General features: G+C 46.6%; 1 protein-coding gene across 5 annotated transcripts in view; it reads left to right on the top strand.

Moving 5' to 3' along the window:
* Positions 1-19386, top strand: part of LOC119973339 (proton myo-inositol cotransporter-like) — a 266486-nt gene that overhangs the window by 33586 nt on the left and 213514 nt on the right. For all 5 annotated transcript variants that reach the window (XR_005462283.1, XR_005462282.1, XM_038811222.1 and 2 more), the window contains exon 2: positions 6914-7073. Coding sequence is in view for 3 of the 5 variants with exons in the window: in XM_038811222.1 (XP_038667150.1) it covers positions 6914-7073 (160 nt within the window). In the remaining 2 variants the exon portion in view is untranslated. The remainder of the gene's footprint in view (positions 1-6913; positions 7074-19386) is intronic.

The raw sequence follows: 19386 nt of genomic DNA, 5'->3' as shown, positions 1-19386 counted from the left end.
TTAGCCCTGTGGATCTTGTTTAGCCCTGTGCAGTATATCTTCTGAAGAATGTTGGCTCTGAAGGGAGTGCAGCAAAGATTTACTAAGTCATAACTGGGCTGCAAGGGTTAAATTATTGAGGTGTGATCATACAAATGTGAGTTATTTTGTGGAATTAAAATTAAGAAATGATTTGATGCAAGGTTTCAAGATAGGGTGGTTTGAACAATTTCAGTTGTTTGGAGATCAACGACAAAGTGACCAAGCCTAAAAATGAGAGCTAATTCAGGAATGAAGTTGGGAAACATTCCCATAAGCAGAATTTTGAAAATATCTTTAACAAACTAGAATTGATGTTAATGAAAAGCATAAAGGGATACAGGACAAAAATAGGTTTATCGTGTTAGATCACATGATCCCACTAAACGGTTGAACAGGCTTGTGGGGCTAAATGGTCTTTCCCTGTTCCCATTGTATGATGAATAATAGGGAGCTTTTTGTGTTTTTTTACATGGCATCTAGCCATTCAGAATTTTAAGAAGCCTTTTTGATTCAAAACGTTTATTGTAATTAAATCAAAAGGTATCTGCAAACTGGTTGGTGATTTGTCTGACCATGGAAGATGAAAATTGCAGTTACAGTACAAACAATTGTAACATTCAAATTGTGGGAGACCAATTTTCCCCATAGTTTTGCTTCAATGTTTGGAGGGTAAAATAAGAGTAGAGGAAATGTGCTGCCAACTACAGCAATTAGATTCACTAGAAGATCACAGATTTGATACTTGAAGGCTAGAAAGTTCGATCCTTGCTTTGCAATTCTTTGAGGCTATCCCTACATACGCAATGCTTTTGTGGCCACTGTTATTACATAAAATAAACCTTTTTAAAGCAAAACTGTTCTGCTTGAGTCTTGATTTTCATTTTGCGGTAGGAAGCTTACATATTTTCTCATTTTTGTCTTTCTTTCCTACTAAAGAGAATGACCATCTTATTTGGGTTCTTTGTTTTTCTTTAACTGATCCCAACAATAGCATGAATTTTTTGAAGGCATTTGATACAGTTTCTTGTGATTGTTACATTTTTGAAAAGTCATATGGAAGAAGAAACGTAGGTTAGATTAAGTGGATGCTGTGCAGATTGGAGAAGAGTTTGGAAGTGGTGTATTTCCAAAACCTGTGTTTGGGGTTGTGGGGAGGTCATTTGTTGGTATGGACATGTTTGAATTCCCTGTGCCATGCTGATATTCAAACTTGTTGATGGTTCAAATTGCCTCTTGGGGAGGGGTTGATAAATAGAATTCTACTGTGAAAAATGGGTGAGCATAAAATGTTACTGGAAACATTATTGGGTTCTGCTGGAACAGAAACCTAGCATTGTATATATTTAAAACCTTTATCCTTGTTGCTATTTCTTATTATTAAACTGGACATTTCTGCTCTTTCTGGGAGTTATCCCAGCAGTCTCCAAAACAAGATAATACTTGATTTTGGGAATGTCACACCTAAGGAACTACTAACAGACAACCTGGGACTATTCAGACCAATTTCAAAGGCCACTACAAGAAAGTTTTTCTGATAAGCCAATCTTGTTCATTGAGTCAGTTGGTCTACTGGGACAATGACTTCCCAAAAAACATAATTATAAGAACACAGAGTGGCAGTTCTGACATTTGTGCCCTTTTCTTCTGGGAGTAATTGGGCTGGATTTTACAGGCACTGTTAGATACACTTACAGTTGCCCATCAACTATCTATGGGGTTTTGTGCTGGAAGTTCCTTTTGGCTAAATATCTAAAGTGTTGCATCCTTGACAAGGCTCTTGGTGCGAATAGGGCAAGGAACTATCTATCTCCTCAATAAATTAAGTTAAAGAATTGTTAATTAGCAGTGCAGATTTTTAAGCGGCAAGTGTCAGTTATTTGGCAGTAATTAAGACCATTACAAGCATACTTAAATGTAAATGGAAAATCTCTAAATTTTACTGGTAAGTGTAGTTCAAAGTTCAGCAACTTCACATTGTTTAATGTATTTGAATGGTGAGTCAGATGATGCAAACTGGTATCGCACAGTTTTTGGTGGAGCAGGACATCTCTGATAGCAGCAATTTCCTGACTTCCTCTCTTTAACTGAGCATGTACAACAGCTGTTGGTTTACATGTTAAGAAAGTGCCCTTTAACCTCACTGGACCATAACCTCCAAGCTCTAGGGACGGGAGCAGGGAGATCCGTGGCGTGGGCGTCATACGCCGACTTGTTTTGGGCCCGAGACAGTTGCATTCTTTGCAGGACCGGAAAATTATCAAGGTCCGGGATGTGTATTGCAAGCACCGTTGTCCGTAATGTGAGGTTCATTAGCAATTGTGCTGGGGACAGGCCCGTGGACAAAGGAGTCGACCTGTAGGCTAGTAGTGCGAGGTAAAAGTCTGAACCCGTATCAGCCGCTTTGCACAGGAGTCGTTTGACAATGTGTACCCCCTTTTCTGCTTTGCCATTTGACTGGGGGTAGTGGGGACTCGAGGTGACGTGCGTGAAATTATACCGCCGGGCAAACATGGTCCACTCCTGACTGGCAAAACACGGGCCATTATCGGTCATAACCGTGAGTGGAATGCCATGACGAGCAACGGTCTCCTTGCACGCACGGATGACCGCTGCCAATGTGAGGTCATGCAGCCTAACCACCTCTGGGTAGTTAGAGAAGTAATCCACAATAAGGACGTAGTCCCGGCCTTGTGCGTGGAAGAGATCAATGCCAACCTTGGTCCATGGGGACGACACCAGTTCATGTGGCTGCAAAGTCTCTTTCGGCTGAGCCGGCTGGAACCGTTGGCACGTCGGGCAGTTTAGAACAGCGTTGGCGATGTCCTGGTTGATGGCAGGCCAGTACGCTGCTTCACGGGCCCGGCGGCGACACTTCTCCACCCCCAGGTGACCCTCATGGAGCTGATCAAGGACGAGCTCCTGCATGCTTTGCGGAATTATGATCCTGTCCAACTTCAACAGAATTCCATCTACCACTGCCAGATCATCTTTAATGTTGTAGAATTGCGGGCATTGACCTTTGAGCCACCCATCTGTAAGATGGCGCATGACTCGTTGGAGCAGAGGATCCTTGACTGTTTCACGACGAATCTGGATGACTCGTTTGTCAGTGGCGGGCAAATTAGATGCGCAGAACTCGACATGGGCATCAATTTGGCAAACAAAGCCCGACTGCTCGCAATACGTAGTGACGGATCGGGAGAGTACATCGGCCACGATAAGCTCCTTGCCCGGGGTGTAGACCAGTTTGAAGTCTTACCGCCTGAGTTTGAGGAGGATGCGCTGCAGGAGCGGCATCATATTGTTGAGGTCCTTCTGTATAATGTGGACCAGTGGCCTGTGGTCCGTTTCGACCGTAAATTTGGGGAGTCCATTACGTAGTCATGGAATTTGACAGTTCCCGTGAGGAGGCCCAGGCACTCTTTCTCTATTTGAGAATAGCGTTGCTCAGTGGGCGTCATTGCGCGCGGTGCATATGCGACTGGGGCCCATGAGGAGGAGTCGTTGCGTTGGAGGAGCACTGCCCCAATGCCAGACTGGCTCGCATCTGTGGAGATCTTCGTCTCCTTGGCAGGGTCGAAGAATGCCAATACCGAAGCCTTGGTGAGTTTCGCCCTGAGCTCACGACACTCTCGCTCGTGAGCGGGAAGGCCTACTGGAAGTTGGTGGTTTTCTCCACAAGATTGCGGAGAGCTGTGGTGTGAGATGCCAGGTTGGGGATAAACTTCCCCAGGAAGCTGACCATCCCCAGGAAGCGGAGGACCGCCTTCTTGTCCTCCGGTGTCTTCATGGCATTGATTGCCGACACCTTGTCTGCATCCGGCTGCACACCAAACTGCAAAATGTGGTCGCCGAGGAACTTTATTTCTGCTTGACCAAAGGAGCATTTGGCTCTGTTGAGGCGGATGTCATGCTCGTGGATCCTCTGGAACACGCGCCTGAGTCGATCGATGTGTTCCTGCGGAGTGGTGAACCAGACAATGATGTCATCGACGTACACCAGCACCCGCTCGATGCCCTCCATTTGCTCCATTATTCGGTGGAACACCTCCGAGGCGGAGATGATGTCAACCGGCATCCGGTTGTAACAATACCGGCCAAATGAGGTGTTAAAGGTGCAGAGCTTCCGAGTGGATGCGTCAAGTTGTATCTGCCAGAACCCCTTGGATGCGTCCAACTTTGTGAAAAATTTGACGCGGGCCATTTCTCAGGTGAGCTCTTTGTGCTTTGGGATCGGGTAGTGTTCCTTCATGATGTTATGGTTCAAACCTTTAGGGTCGATGCAAATGCGCAGTTCCCCTGACAGTTTCTTAACACACACCATGGAGCTGACCCAATCGGTGGGTTCCGTTACTTTAGAAATTATGCCCTAGTCCTGGAGGTCCTGCAGCTGCTGCTTGAGGCGGTCCTTCAGGGGAACCGGCACCCGGCGGGGTGCACGGACCACAGGCGTGGCATTCGGTTTTAAAAGAATTTTGTACGTGTATGGGAGTGTGCCCATACCCTCTAAGATGCTGTGGTATCGTGCAATGATGTCTGTCAGTTGTGTCTGAAAGTCGGCGTCTGGTGAGGCTGATGTCTCGGGCGACATAGAGTGAACCCTTTGTACGAGATTCAGGATCTTGCATGCCTGAGCACCGAGCAGGGAAGCTTTGGTGGACCCTACAATCTCGAAGCGCAGGGTGGCTTTTAAGGAACGGTGTGACACCACAAGCTGGCATGAGCCACTGGCAGCAATGGCATTGACTTTGTAGTCGAGAAGCTGGCAGGCGGATGGAAGGATGGTCGGCTTGACGTGGAGGTTGCCCAGGTCAGACTGCGAAATGAGGTTGGCTGAAGCGCCGGTGTCCAGCCTGAATCCGATGCGAGATTTGTTGACCGTAAGGGTGGCAGACCACTCGTCGTCCAGATCGATGCTCATCACTGAGAAGGGCATGGCCTATTTTTGGGAAAGCATTGTATGCTTGGTGATGATGCCCACCCGGAATGGGGATTTGAGATCCTCGATGTCGGGGTCTGGAACCATGTCTGGGTCTGAATCTGTAACTGGTTGTTGCACGGAACGGACATTCCTGCGCTGCTGCTGGGAGCGATGGCAGGCAGGTAGTTGAGCAGATCTGCACAGGGCTGCGTCGTGCCCAAGCTTGCCACACTGGAGACCGCGTCGAGATTTCGCGGGACATTGGCGCTTTGAGTGGGAGGCGCCACAGTTGTTGCACGTCATGACGCAGACGTCAGGAGGCTCCATGCGCCACCGCGCATGCGCGGTGCGGTCGAACATTGTGCGCACCTGCACAGTTCGGTCCTCTGCCTCGCCGCCCCCTCGGTCATTGCGCGCATGCTTGGGAGCCCGGGAAAAGCGCGCAAAATGGCTGCCCTCATCCAGACTCAGGCCCTGGAGCTGTTTTACGGCCTGCACCCGCTCCGCATCAAGGGGGCCTTGCCGCGCCTCTGCCGCTTTAATGTGCGAGTACCGGTTAGTAGCGTGCTCATGCAGAACGCAGGTTTCGATGGCTATAGCGAGGGTGAGCTGCTTCACTTTAAGGAGCTGCTGGCGTAGGGGGTCTGAGTGCACCCCAAAAACGATCTGGTCGCGGATCATGGAGTCGGAGGCGGAGCTGTAATTACAGGATTGCGCGAGGATGCGAAGATGGGTTAGGAAAGATTGAAAAGGTTCATCCTTACCCTGCAAACGCTGTTGAAACAGTGTTCAAAACTCTCGTTGACTTCGATGTCACAGTGGCTGTCGAACTTGAGCAGGACAGTTTTGAACTTGGACTTGTCCTCACCTTCAGCAAATGTGAGGGAGTTAAAAATTTGGATGGCGTGGTCCCCGGCCATGGAGAGAAAGAGAGCAATCTTTCTGGCATCTGAGGCGGCTTCGAGCTCAGTGGCTTCGAGATACAGCTGAAACTTCTGCTTAAAAATCTTCCAGTTGGCACCGAGGTTGCCGGCGACATGGAGTGGCGGGGGAGGGCGGACGCTGTCCATATTACGGGATGGCTGATCGCTGGTCAAAGGCAAACTATCTCAGGGTAGGTCCGTCAAACTCTAACATCACGCACTGGTACCATGATGTGTTGGGTATGCTGGGTCTGCGAAGACTGCACTAATTGCGTTTACCATAGCAGTGAGAGAGACAGGCTTCCAACACTTGTAGAAATGCAACTCAATTTTATTGAACTATGAACTGTTAAACATACTTGAACTGTGGGTTGACACTATGCTGAGTTGACTGGAGACCTGAGGCTAACCTGACCCGATTATCCTGCTACCACATGGTGGATGTTCGTGTTGCTGCTAACAGGCTCTGGCTGTCTCAGAGGCTGCATCCCAAGAGCGCGGGAAAACTAGTGCCCTCTGGCTTTATAGTGGCCGTGTCCTGTCTGGTGATTGGCTGCTGTGTTCTGTGTGTTGATTGGTCATTCAGTGTGTCAGTCAGTGTCTGTTTGTGCACCATCCTATACTTGTGTGTATATTATGACACTGGGAACCATCCAAAGATGCGATTTAAAATCAAACTTTGGGCGGTTTTGACTGTGTTACATCAATGATTACCCAGAGAAAGTTGAAATTCAAACCACCTCTAATTAATGGGTAACATGTACTCAACCACTCCCAACTATCCCTATAATGGTAGGCTCCAGGAGCTAGTTGTACTATACAGATCTGGCCTGCCCTGAGTTGGAAGGTCGGGCAAGGTGGGATCACGTGGATTTCCAGATATGTCATTTCAAGCAGAGTGGCAATCTGATTCAATTTCCACTCCATCAGAAGTCACGGCCCAAAGTTATTTCTATTTGAATTGACTGTGGTTTAACGCTTTTATTTTTAAAAAAATGTACTAATTGCATGTGATGTCTTCAATTTTGCATGTTCATTTTTTCCCTAGGACTGGCTTCCATGACAGTGACCGTATACATTGCAGAGGCTGCACCTTCCCATCTCCGAGGACGATTAGTTACCATTAACACCCTTTTCATTACTGGAGGACAATTTGTTGCAAGTGTCGTTGATGGAGCATTTAGCTATCTTGAAAGAAATGGCTGGAGGTACGTGGTTTCAAATCAATTAATGTTGTTTATTCTAGGAAGTATTTAAAGGCTTATATTTGAGTGATATACAATACAGAAAAAATCCCATCTGTTTTGATAGTTGAACATTTCAGAAAATTGTTTTTTTTCCCCCTGAGAGTAAATACATGTGAATTGATGTACCTGGAATTCAAAATAAAATGAAAGCCATTTAAAATCCATCTTAATAGGCAAATAACCTGCCTTATCAGATCGCATTTGAGTTAAGTCCCGGGGGCACGTGGGAAGGGGTGGAGGGAGAGTAGGAGCTCACAGGGCCCGAAGGGAAGGGTGCCCTGACTCTGAATGGGCCTTCAAATTGAGGCCCTTCTTTCTTGCCAAGATGGAGATTCATTCATTTTTCAGTTCCCCATCTTGCTCTGACCCATGTCTGCTGCCTAAAAATTGAGGCTGATGGGAAAGGACCCTTATGTGGCCATAAATTGGCTTTGCAAGGGCCTTAATCAGAGAAAGGGCAGGTTTCCACCCAGGGCCCTGCTTGCCCCACCTTGAAATTAAATCTGGGTCAGGATGGGCTGGATCCCGGAGGGTATCTCATCCATGCAATTGTACGCTCCCCCCTCCATCTCAGAACCCATCTGGGGAAATGTAAACTTCTGACCATTGTTATGGTTTGAGCTGACTATGCTGAGGGTGTTATCCACAGCTGTTTAGCGCATAATGCACTTTTTGAACAAACTATTTCTTAGTAAATAACATTAATTAACTTCTACCAACCTGATGGAGCCAGCAGCAACGGACCAATTTAACCCAAACAAATTATAATCTGCGACAAGATTAGCAGCCTGTTGGACAAATGTGGATTAATTAAAGAAAGACATTTGTGTTTTGACCAATTTACTTGAGTTTTTTTAATGAGGTAATGGAAGACAGTTGATGAAGGTAAGTAATATGGTTGATGGGGTGTACGCGAACTTCTAAAGTGTCACATGACAGGCTGGCCGCACAATCAAAGCCTGCGGAATAGAAGTGACAGTGGCAACATGGATATAATGTTGACTGACAGGAAATATTTGTGGTGAAAGATTTTGCGAACTAATAATTCAGAGTGCAGGCTAATACTCTAGATCAGCCTAGTGACCGACCCTCTGCTGCACTCCCTCTATGGCAAGTATGACCTTTCTTAAGTAGGGAGACCAAAACTGCACGCAATACTCCAGTTGTGGTCTCACTAAGGCTCTGCATAACTGCAGTAAGGCATCCTTATTTCTGAAATCAAATCCTCTTGTAATTCAACATATCATTTACCTTCCTAATTGCTTGCTGTACTTGCCTCTCCACTTATTTGAGTACTAGGACACCCAGATCCCTTTGTACATCCAAACTGCCCAATAAATCAACATTTAAATAATACTCTTCCTTTCTGTTTTTCGCACCGAAATGTATATCTTCACATTTAGCTTGGTTGTATTACATCTGCCATGTGTTTGTCCACTTACGCAACTTGTCTAAATCACCGTGAAACCTCCTCACAACTCCCGGTTCCACCCAGTTTTGTGTCATCAGCAAACTTGGAAATTTTACATTTGGTTTCCTCAAGATGGAGCCGATATGGAAGTTGAGGTGTAGATGATGAATATCAAGTAGTAAAAAATATAAAGAAATGTGTACAGAATGAGCCTTCCAGAATGAAATTGGAGGGGGAGGTAAATTTATGAAATGGTGTGCTTGAAGGAGATGGAAATTTGTAATGTTACTGGAAACAATATTTTTTAGGATAGCATGTTGCTTCATGAAATGATTTGACACATGCTGCACAATAGGTGTTAAACAAAGTTGGGTTTTTCTTTTCGGGGGTTGGGGGAAAAAACAAATTGGTTATGATAAATTTCAGTGGGGTCCAAAGAACCGCTTTTGGTTGAGGCCTGAATGCAAATTGCCTTAGATATGGACGAACTACATTTGAGGCGGAGATCCAAAGTGTGAGAGAGAAATAAGACTCGTTAAAAATACATTTTTAAAAAACACACGATTAAAACTTCTCCGCCTTTTCCTCCCCACTTTCTTCTCTTTGGGTTCAGGAAGTATCTAGTCAGTTGCTGAATCCTACCAATGTGAAAGTTCTCTAAGCTGATATGTATTGAGTTTGCATGAAGTCCATTAAAACAGTTCCTTCGATCATGTTCCAAATTACTGACTCTTCTAAGTATATACGTGGACATAGAGCAGGACTGTCGGCTGTGATGCCCCTTTGGTTAAACACCATCCTGACAGTAGTTCATAACCAGAGAACACTGAAGATTCTCAGTAGGGCAGGTAGTATTTATTGAATCAGAAACATTGGGCACGATTTAATGGGGAGGGGAAAAAAGTCCCGTTTTGGGCCCGTTTAATGGGTTGTTTGCTGGTGCTTGCAGTGTTGAGTACTATCCTGCTATTAACTGGGCTCTGCTGCTTTTTCTTGCTGAGGCAGCACTTAGACTCATTTCCTGCACTAATGAGCTCAGCTCTCAACCACCCACTGCGGCTCCCCACCAATGCCCAAACTTACCGATAAGGGGGTCCTTGAGCTCCCTCGCACCACACTTCATAAGGGCACCTGAGCCCTAATCCCAGCATGGGAAACCTGGCACATAGGTACCTTGGCACTGCCAGCCTGGCACCTGGCAGTGCTCATGCCAGCCTGGTATTGCCAGCAGGGAACCCTGGCACTGCCAGGGTGCCATGCTTGCAGTGTTTAATATGCCTGGGTGACATCGGGAATGCCAGGTACCCCCTCAAATGCTGCTATGCCTGGTCCACAATTATAGAAACCAGTGTTCAATGGCCCCATGGTGAGATATTGCAGACGAGGCAGTTCGATCCCGCGTCTTGGTGAAACTCTGGCATAGACATTCAAGTGAGGCTAACTGCTTACTTGAATATGCAAATCTGGATCCCGCCCTCAGGACGCAACACTTGACCTCGCGAGGAGTAACAAACGTTGTAAATCTCTCGCGAGATTTAACAGCCTCGTTGTGTCACCGGGTCTGGCGCGACGAGGCAGGTAGATCGGCCATAGTTAAAGTTTCAGGTCAATCATCTTTTGCTAGATGGGTCACTAGTTGATGAGTGTCAAAATGGAGTAATGATAGATTTTGCATTTTTATATAGCTATTGTAGACGCCTTGCAAGCATAGGATTTTGTGGGAGATCAGGTGCAGTGCTTGTTCTTGTTAGCTATGATCTAGTATGTCTCTCTGGTGGGGACCATGAATTGAATGCAATTTGAATTGTTTTTTGGAACAAAGAAGGAGATGGATTTAGGGGCTTGCCCCTTCCACTCTGTGCATTGGCCTTGTAACTAAAAAAGATATATATAAAAAATGTAAGACCTTGAGGAAAGAAAAATAAGAAAAGGGAAATAATCCTAATTGCTGGCCATCTTGGTTAATCATTTGTAACAGGGGTAGGGTTTTTTTAGTGTGAGGGCATCCTTTTATTAAAAATGTAATTTTCAGAATCCCTAAGTGAGGATTGGATTTGTTGTAAAGGCATAGGACTAGTTCGTAGTTGTGCTTTAGAGAAAGTGGTAGAGTGCTAAATATTTAAGTTGCTTTATAAACTTCACTTCCTTATTCTTTTTAGCATGTGACTGAATATTTTAATACTTGGTTTTCTTAGCACATTAGATTTTGAATTTAGAGACGAGAACTGATCATTTTAATTGTGAGGGAGGTAGTTTGTACCAGTAATTGATTGTTTCTCCATGTCAATTTCTATGTTTGAGCTTGTGTCCCAGTGTTGATTAAATTTTTACCATTTGCTATGTTACTTATTCCACATGGGAAATTCATGCCATTTCAACTTGAGTCATGTATAGTAAAAGTTCCGGGTTATCACAGAGTGAGATCTTACTCCTTTACCCTTTTCTCATTATTATTCTTGATCACTTTCTTTTTTCTTTCTTTCTCTAGCCCTTGAATGATATGATCGGTACAAGAAAATCCACTTTTTTCAGATTTGTTTCCTCTTCACATAATGTTTGTTAAATTCCATTATAATGTGATCTCTGATTAGATTGATGCTCCTTTCTCTCTGACACTCCTCACCTGCAGATCACCACTCAATATCATGCAAAATAACATCATGCATGGACTTAACATATCCTTCAGATCCCCATTCATCTGTATCCACCTTGTGGATACTCTTCACCAGGTTTACTTGCTACCTCAATGCCCTTCATTGTTCCAATCCAAATTATTTAGCCTTTCCATTTAATTTTGCTCGTTTTGACGGGTATAGGTGTGATGATTCTATCCCAATTGTTTAAAATCTGTTTCCCCATGGAGAATGTGTCAGTGCCTTGATCCTTTAATGGTGTTTCACTCTATTGGCATTATTAACCATTTCATGCCATGTTGTTTGTCAAGTAGTCTGCATGCCCGAGACCTGCTCTCCAATGCATAATTGCAAATACTTCAAAATCTTTTGGTCTGTTTTTCCTGCATTTAATTATTCACACGTAACTAATCCGCACACTGTGACCCAAATGTCATGCCACACTTTATTGAAACCTTTGTGATCTTATCAAAAGCGCTCAAAGTTATTGCTTATCTCTCCACGAATTGTCCAGATACTTTGGGTGGTGACCAAAATCAAATTTTGTTCTCTTAAAAAAAACATATAGAGGACACAAGAGAAAGTTTATAAATTTACTAGCTTCCTCTCGACTTTCCTTTGCTAGAACATATATATAATTGCCATATTGAAACATTCCATTGAACTTTACCCAATTCCCATTTGCTATTTTGATTCCCTGTCTCAATCTTCTACCCTCAATTAATCCTCTCCCCTCAATTAATCCTCTCCAGTTTGGTGCATCATACTAGTTATTATTTTATCCCACTCACAAGCCCTGGAGAAATTTTGCAGTTCAATAAAATATCTTCGTAATATCATCGAAACCGAAATATTTGATTCCAGGCAGTAACCCATTTTGATTGCTTTTTCTTTGTCTTAAATGACATCACATCTTGCCAAATCACATTTTTCACATCTTAGATTTGTCCCAAATTCAAACAATAGTGTTGTTGGCTTTCAGATTTCCATTAATGTTTAGTTAATCTCTTCTTCAAAATAAACTTAGGGTGTGATTTAATGGAAACCTTTCTAAGTGTGATGTTGGGACCTTTCGACAGGGTGTTTTTCGATGGCTGAGTTAGAGAGATTGTGGCCTGTATTTAACAGCACTTAGTGCCGGAAATGAGCCCTCCCCCAAGCTTCTTGCCATTACAGGGTTCTTGCCGTCTGATTCGTCTGACTTGTGCCTCAGTGTCTCGCTGCTAACAAGGGAGCTTCTTTTAAACGTTCCCTCGCAACTCACTCTCAGTCAACACACAAGCATGACAGCGCGCAGACCTGCTCCTCGTTTGGGAATGACCAGGCTTCTCAATGCTGTCAGTGCAAGACGGGCATCCTGTTCGCCCGAGGGGATCAGAGGACCAGCATCAGAGTCACCAATAGTGCCTGTGAGGCAGTGGCAGTGGCTGTCAGTATGGGCAGCATGATGAGGAGGACCTCCATACAATGTTGGAAGAAGACTAATGATCTCCACCGAGCTCAAGGGTAAGTTACCACCTCTCTCCTGGCATCAGTTCCGCCTGCCACCTGTCAAATTCTCAACCCCCCCACCCCCACAATTCACTGGCTATCACCTCGCACCCTCCCCACATTCGATCTTCATGCTTGCTCCTCCGAACCCACTGCCATAGATACCCTCCCCCCAAACCACCAGTGGTTCAAGATAAAACACCCCCGATGCAGATTCTTTTTGGAGGATGTGTATGAGTACGGTGTCAGCATAAAGACAGGAGTCAGACTTTGGTATAAACTAAGGAGCACCAGAGCTAACCTCACAGCTAGCGATCATTACTGCCTTGTATATTGACCCACTGATAGTGCCGACACAGGCCCATCACCCTGGGCTGATGCTACATAGAGGCTTTGAAGGTGGAACAAGCGAGTGGGTGGTGGGGGATGGAGCGGTGAATAGGGGGGAAGAGGGAAGATTGGGGGAAGTGGGCATAGGAGCAGTAAAAGGAGTGGGTGGATGGTGGATTGGTGGGATGGAGGGCAATGCGAGGGAGGGGGGGGAAGGAGTGATCGGGGGAGAGGAGTTGAGCAGATAGATAAAGCCTCATCCTATGAGAATCGGGTGAAGATGAGGGCCTCCCTCGTCATCCAGGCATGCCGGACGCTTGCCGCCACTTGTCCTCCATCCTGCGGCTTGTCCTGTGGGTCCTCCCCAGGCTCCTCCATTCCCTCGTGGTCCGCCTCCAGTATGTTGCCCTGCTGCTGTGCCATGTTGTGGAGGGCACAGCAGACCACCACAAAGCAGACGACCCTCTTGGGGTGGGGAGGGGGGGGTCATCAGCAGGACATCAGCGGCTACCCCTTATCCCCCGACAGTCAACCCGTCATCCTTGGGTGGTCCTTGAAGACACTGGTTCTCCGGGTGTCCCAGTCTGGAGCTGTCTTGCGTGTTCCCTGGGAAAGGTGGACACTTGCATGATTAGGAGGTCGTGGTTGCACACGAGTTGAAAATTCAGGGATTGGAATCCTTCCTGTTAATGAAAGGCACTCCCTGATGCCCTAGCGTGAGGTAAGATGCATGCCATTGATTATCCCCTGGATCTGGGGCATCCCGGTGATGGCATAGAATACTGCAACCTGGACATCTTGGTAGGCCTCGGCCAACTCAAAAGTTGATAAAAGTCTGATACCCGGGCATACAGGGCATCTGTGACCTCGCGGATTGTGGGCTGTAGCTTGAAAAGTGCTCGCAATCGAGCCCTGGAATGAACCAGTTGCATATACGTTCAGGGCTGTGGTGACTTTCACAGCCACCGGAAGTGGGTGCCCTCTTCCTCTACGGGGTGCCAAGTCCGCAAGGACATGGCACAGGTGCTGCACTCTCTCTTTGTTGAGACGGAGTGTCCTGCGGCACATGCTGTCCTTCATCTCCTCGAAAGATCAACAATGTCTGTGCACCGTGGGCCGTCACTTGCGTCCTCTTTGTGGTCCTCCTCGGCCTGATGGGTATTCGGGTCTTCAGGGTGTGCGGCGCACCCCTCCACATGGGGTGGTTCCTCCAGTCGATGTTGTTGCTGCCTTCTATGGTGTCTGGCTGCGTCGCTGCCCCCAGCACCACAAGGGCAGCCTCTGCAGGAGTGACAGAACCAAACATACTGTTATATCTTTAAGGAATTGCAGAAGAGGGACGGACAATCAGTTAGGGCTCCCACCCTTGCATGTCTCGCCTTCTCTGAGTGCCATTCACCAAGCCAGTTGTGCTAGAAAACCTCGCTCTATACAGTCACCCCCAGCCACAGCAGGAGCCCCAAACCCCCAGACTCCTGCCGTGAATATTAGGGAGACTGTGTCAGGTGCCTCCCCTGATCCGCACACTTACCCTATGGTCGCGAGGATATCCCAAATGTTGAGGCCCTGCCCTTGATTGTTTGATTGTTGGTTGCTGCCTCTGTGGTGTTGATGCTTCTGGAGTTCAGGCAAACTGTTTAGGGTTAAAAGTTTGATTGAAATGCGATGCAATAATCATCGTCTGAGAAATTGTGTGTGTGTGTACCCACTTGGGACTATTTTGTTTATTAAATGGTGAACAGTAACAAATATTTGAAAATCGACTACATAATGTTCCACATATCACGCTAACCATTAAGCAACAAGGAAACATTACCGTTCCATATTGGTACCAATGCAAAGCTATATCAACTCATTTTTACAAAAAAATAACAAATATGCGTTATCACCTCTCGCAGATTCCTCAATAGAAATTGAGGATAAGTCTGAGAATGTGTTATCATTCCCCGAATATTGTCATCGAAGAGATCTGTCCATCAATGTATGACTTGTTCCATGTATCAGTGCCATTCTCTGTCCGGGAGCCGCAGCTATGCAGGCTCTCCCACACGGCCCAAGTTCACAGGAACCAAATCCTGACATCCACATATTCCACTGCCTCCCAGCGTGTTTAACCCGTGGTGACATGCCTGGTACATGCAGCATTTGCTACACCAGCACCAAAAGCATCAGCAATCTGCGAAAACATTTCTGCAAAGGCATTAGCTGGTGGTCCATTTGGAACAATATCATGCACCACGTCATGCAGAGTCTTCTTGCTTCAAATCGGATTACTCTCTGGACTTGTACATGGTGTCCCAGGACCCAGCTTTCACAGAAAAAATTGTACTTCTTTCCAGCTACAGGAAAGGAAGGATACAGCAACAGCAGCCCCAGGCATCTGCAGCCACAACAGCAGGAGCAAGCAGGAAATAAAACCTGCAGCCGTGAAGTGCGCTCACAACTAACAAGGCCAATTTCTCATTAGCAATAGCCTTCTGCTGTGAAGCTAGAGGTTGCTCACAGTCAAAGGGAGTTAAAGTGACTTTCAGCATTGAACCAATGTCAGGGCTTTGCCCTGGAAATGTTTGGTACGACAGTCGGGCAGCAGCAGTAGTTACCCCTGTTATGGGTATGCGCAATATTTAAAAGATGGCTTGAAGGCCTCGCAGACAAAACCTAGATCCCTTGAGCTGCATGCCTGGAAATGGCCACTCACCTTAGTTCCCCTCAGCAGCTATTGTGCCAGCTTCATGCTTTTAAAAAGGAGTACTACACGTCACCTGCATGATTTCTCGCTGGAGAGCGGGTTAATTCTCTGGAGGCCGTTGCATTTGACTTCAGTCTCATGAATGAACATAGAACGTAGTGCAGAAGGAGGCCATTCGGCCATCGAGTCTGCACCAACCCACCTAAGCCCTCACTTTCACCCTATCCCCCAAACCCCAATAACCCCTCCGAACATTTTTTGGACACTAAGGACAATTTTTAGCATGGCCAATTCACCTAACCGTTGGACTGTGGGAGGAAACCGGAGCACACGGAGGAAACCCAGCCAGACACTGGGAGAACGTGCAGACTCCGCACAGACAGTGACCCAGCAGGGAATCGAACCTGGGACCCTGGTGCTGTGAAACCACAGTGCTAACCACTATGCTACCCTGCTGCCCAAATGAGATGGAAATGAGGGCAGCAGAGCAGAGCTTCTGATTGGCTCTTCCGGGGAGATTTGCATACTTGCAGTGCGATCAGCGTAAATTGAAGGTGCAGCTGCACAAGTGACCCGAAGAGTTCGACGGAAGGCAAGCATCCAGCAGAGGGCAGCAGAGCAGAGCTTCGGATTGGCTGTTCCAGGGAGATTTGCATACGTGCAGTGCGGTCAGCGTAAGTTGAAGGTGCACCTGCACAAGTGACCCGAGGAGTTCGACGAAGGCAAGCATCCAGCAGAGGGCAGCAGAGCAGAGCTTCTGATTGGCTGTTCCGGGGAGATTTGCATACGTGCAGTGTGGTCAGCGTAAGTTGAAGGTGGTTTGTGAAGGGGCTGTTCTCGAGTGACAGCTTTACCCGAAACACTACTTACGTAGTGTCTCCCACCCATCCTCCTCCTCTAACCAAAAAAAAAGTTCTGTCCGTTGGATTGCTAAACTAACAAGTTTTTTATTTTTATTTTTCAGTAGTTGGGAAGTTAGTTCAGTGGGAATGGAGGCTAGGGCAGTTGAATGTTCCTCCTGCAGAATGTGGGAGGAAAGGGTCACCTCTAGTGTCCCTCCTGACTACATCTGCGGGAAGTGCACCCAACTCCAGCTCCTCGAGAGCCGCGTTAGGGACCTGGAACTGGAGCTGGATGAACTTCGGATCATTCGGGAGGCGGAGGAGGTTATTGAGAGGAGTTATAGGGAGGTAGTCACACCTCAGGTAAAAGAAGAAGGTAGCTGGGTTACCGTCAGGGGAGGGAAAGGGAACCGGCAGGCAGTGCAGGGATCCCCTGTGGTCGTTCCCCTCTATAACAAGTATACCGTTTTGGATACTGTTGCGGGGGGCGACTTACCAGGGGTAAGCAATAGAGCACAGGTCTCTGGCACAGAGTCTGTCCCTGTTGCTCAGAAGGGAAGGGAGAAGAGGAACAGAGCACTTGTCATTGGGGACTCCATAGTTAGAGGAACAGACAGGAGGTTCTGTGGGAACGAAAGAGACTCACGGTTGGTGTGTTGCCTCCCAGGTGCCAGGGTTCGTGATGTCTCGGATCGTCTCTGATCGTGTTTTTGGGATCCTTAAGGGGGAGGGGGAGCAACCCCAAGTCATGGTCCACATAGGTACCAATGACATAGGTAGGAAGAGAGATGGGGATTTGAGACAGAAATTCAGGGAGCTGGGTGGAAGCTGAGAGCTAGAACAAACAGAGTTGTTATCTCTGGGTTGTTACCCGTGCCACGTGCTAGCGAAGTGAGAAATAAGGAGAGAGAGGAGTTGAACACGTGGCTACAGGGATGGTGCAGGAGGGAGGGTTTTGGTTTCCTGGATAATTGGGGCTCATTCTGGGGTAGGTGGGACCTCTACAAACAGAATGGTCTTCACCTGAACCAGAGGGGTACCAATATCCTGGGGGGGAGATTTGCTAGTGCTCTTCGGGGGGGTTTAAACTAATTCAGCAGGGGGATGGGAACCTAAATTGTAGTCCCAGTGTACAGGATGTTGAGCGTAGTGAGGTCAGGGATAGGGCTAAAAGTTCGAAAGAGGACACCGGCAAGTAAGACGCTGGTTTGAAGTGTGTCTACTTCAACGCCAGGAGCATCCGGAATAAGGTGGGTGAGCTTGCAGCATGGGTTGGTACCTGAGAACTCGATGTTGTGGCGATTTCGGAGACATGGGTAGAGCAGGGACAGGAATGGTTGTTGCAGGTTCCAGGATTTAGATGTTTCTGTAAGAACAGAGAAGATGGTAAAAGAGGTGTTGGGGGGGGGGGGGGGGGGGGTGGCATTGTTAATCAAGGAAAGTATTACGGCGGTAGAAAGGACGTTTGAGGACTCGTCTACTGAGGTGGTATGGGCCGAGGTTAGGAACAGGAGAGGAGAGGTCACCCTGTTGGGAGTTGTCTATAGACCTCCGAATAGTTCCAGAGATGTAGAGGAAAGGATTGCAAAGATGATTCTCGACAGGAACGAGAGTAACAGGGTAGTTGTTATGGGGGACTTTAACTTTCCAAATATTGACTGGAAATACTATAGTTCGAGTACTATAGATGGGTCAGTTTTTGTACAGTGTGTGCAGGAGGGTTTTCTGACACCGTATGTAGACAGGCCAACAAGGGGCGAGGCCACATTGGATTTGGTACTGGGTAATGAACCCGGCCAGGTGTTAGATTTAGATGTAGGTGAGCACTTTGGTGATAGTGATCACAACTCGGTTATGTTTACTTTAGCAATGGGCAGGGATAGGTATCTACCGCAAGGCAAGAATTGTAGCTGGGGGAAAGGCAATTATGATGCTATTCGGCAAGATTTAGAATGTATAGGATGGGGAAGGAAACTGCAGGGGATGGGTACAATCGAAATGTGGAGCTTTTTCAAGGAACAGCTACTTCGTGTCCTTGATAAGTATGTACCTGTCAGGCAGGGAGGAAGTTGTCGAGCAAGGGAACCATGGTTTACTAAGGAAGTTGAAGCACTTGTCAAGAGGAAGAAGAAGGCTTATGTTAGGATGAGACATGAAGGTCAGTTAGGGCACTTGAGAGTTACAAGTTAGCCAGGAAGGACCTAAAGGGAGAGTAAAGAAGAGCGAGGAGAGGACACGAAAAGTCGTTGGCGGATAGGATCAAGGAAAACCCTAAGGCTTTCTATAGGTACATCAGGAACAAAAGAATGACTAGAGTAAGATTAGGGCCAATCAAGGATAGTAGTGGAAAGTTGTGTGTGGAATCAGAGGAGATAGGGGAAGCGTTAAATGGATATTTTTCGTCAGTGTTTACACTGGAGAAAGACAATGTTGTCGAGGAGAACACTCCGGTTCAGTCAACCAGGCTAGATGGAATTGAGGTTCAAAAGGAGGAGGTGTTAGCAATTTTGGAAAATGTCAAAATAGATAAGTCCCCTGGGCCAGATGGGGTTTATCCTAGGATTCTCTGGGAAGCCAGGGAGGAGATTGCAGAGCCTTTGTTCTTGATCTTTATGTCGTCTTTGTCGACAGGAATAGTGCCGGAAGACTGGACGATAGCAAATGTTGTCCCCTTGTTCAAGAAGGGGAGTAGAGACAACCCTGGTAATTATAGACCTGTGAGCCTTACTTCGGTTGTGGGTAAAATGTTGGAAAAGGTTATAAGAGATAGGGTTTATAATCATCTTGAAAATAACAAGTTGATTAGCGATAGTCAACACGGTTTTGTGAAGGGTAGGTCATGCCTCACAAACCTTATTGAGTTTTTTGAGAAGGTGAC

The sequence above is a fragment of the Scyliorhinus canicula genome, chromosome 11, assembly GCF_902713615.1.
Source record: "Scyliorhinus canicula chromosome 11, sScyCan1.1, whole genome shotgun sequence".
In the NCBI taxonomy this organism is placed as follows: domain Eukaryota; kingdom Metazoa; phylum Chordata; class Chondrichthyes; order Carcharhiniformes; family Scyliorhinidae; genus Scyliorhinus; species Scyliorhinus canicula.
This window is presented reverse-complemented; position numbering and strand designations above follow the sequence as displayed.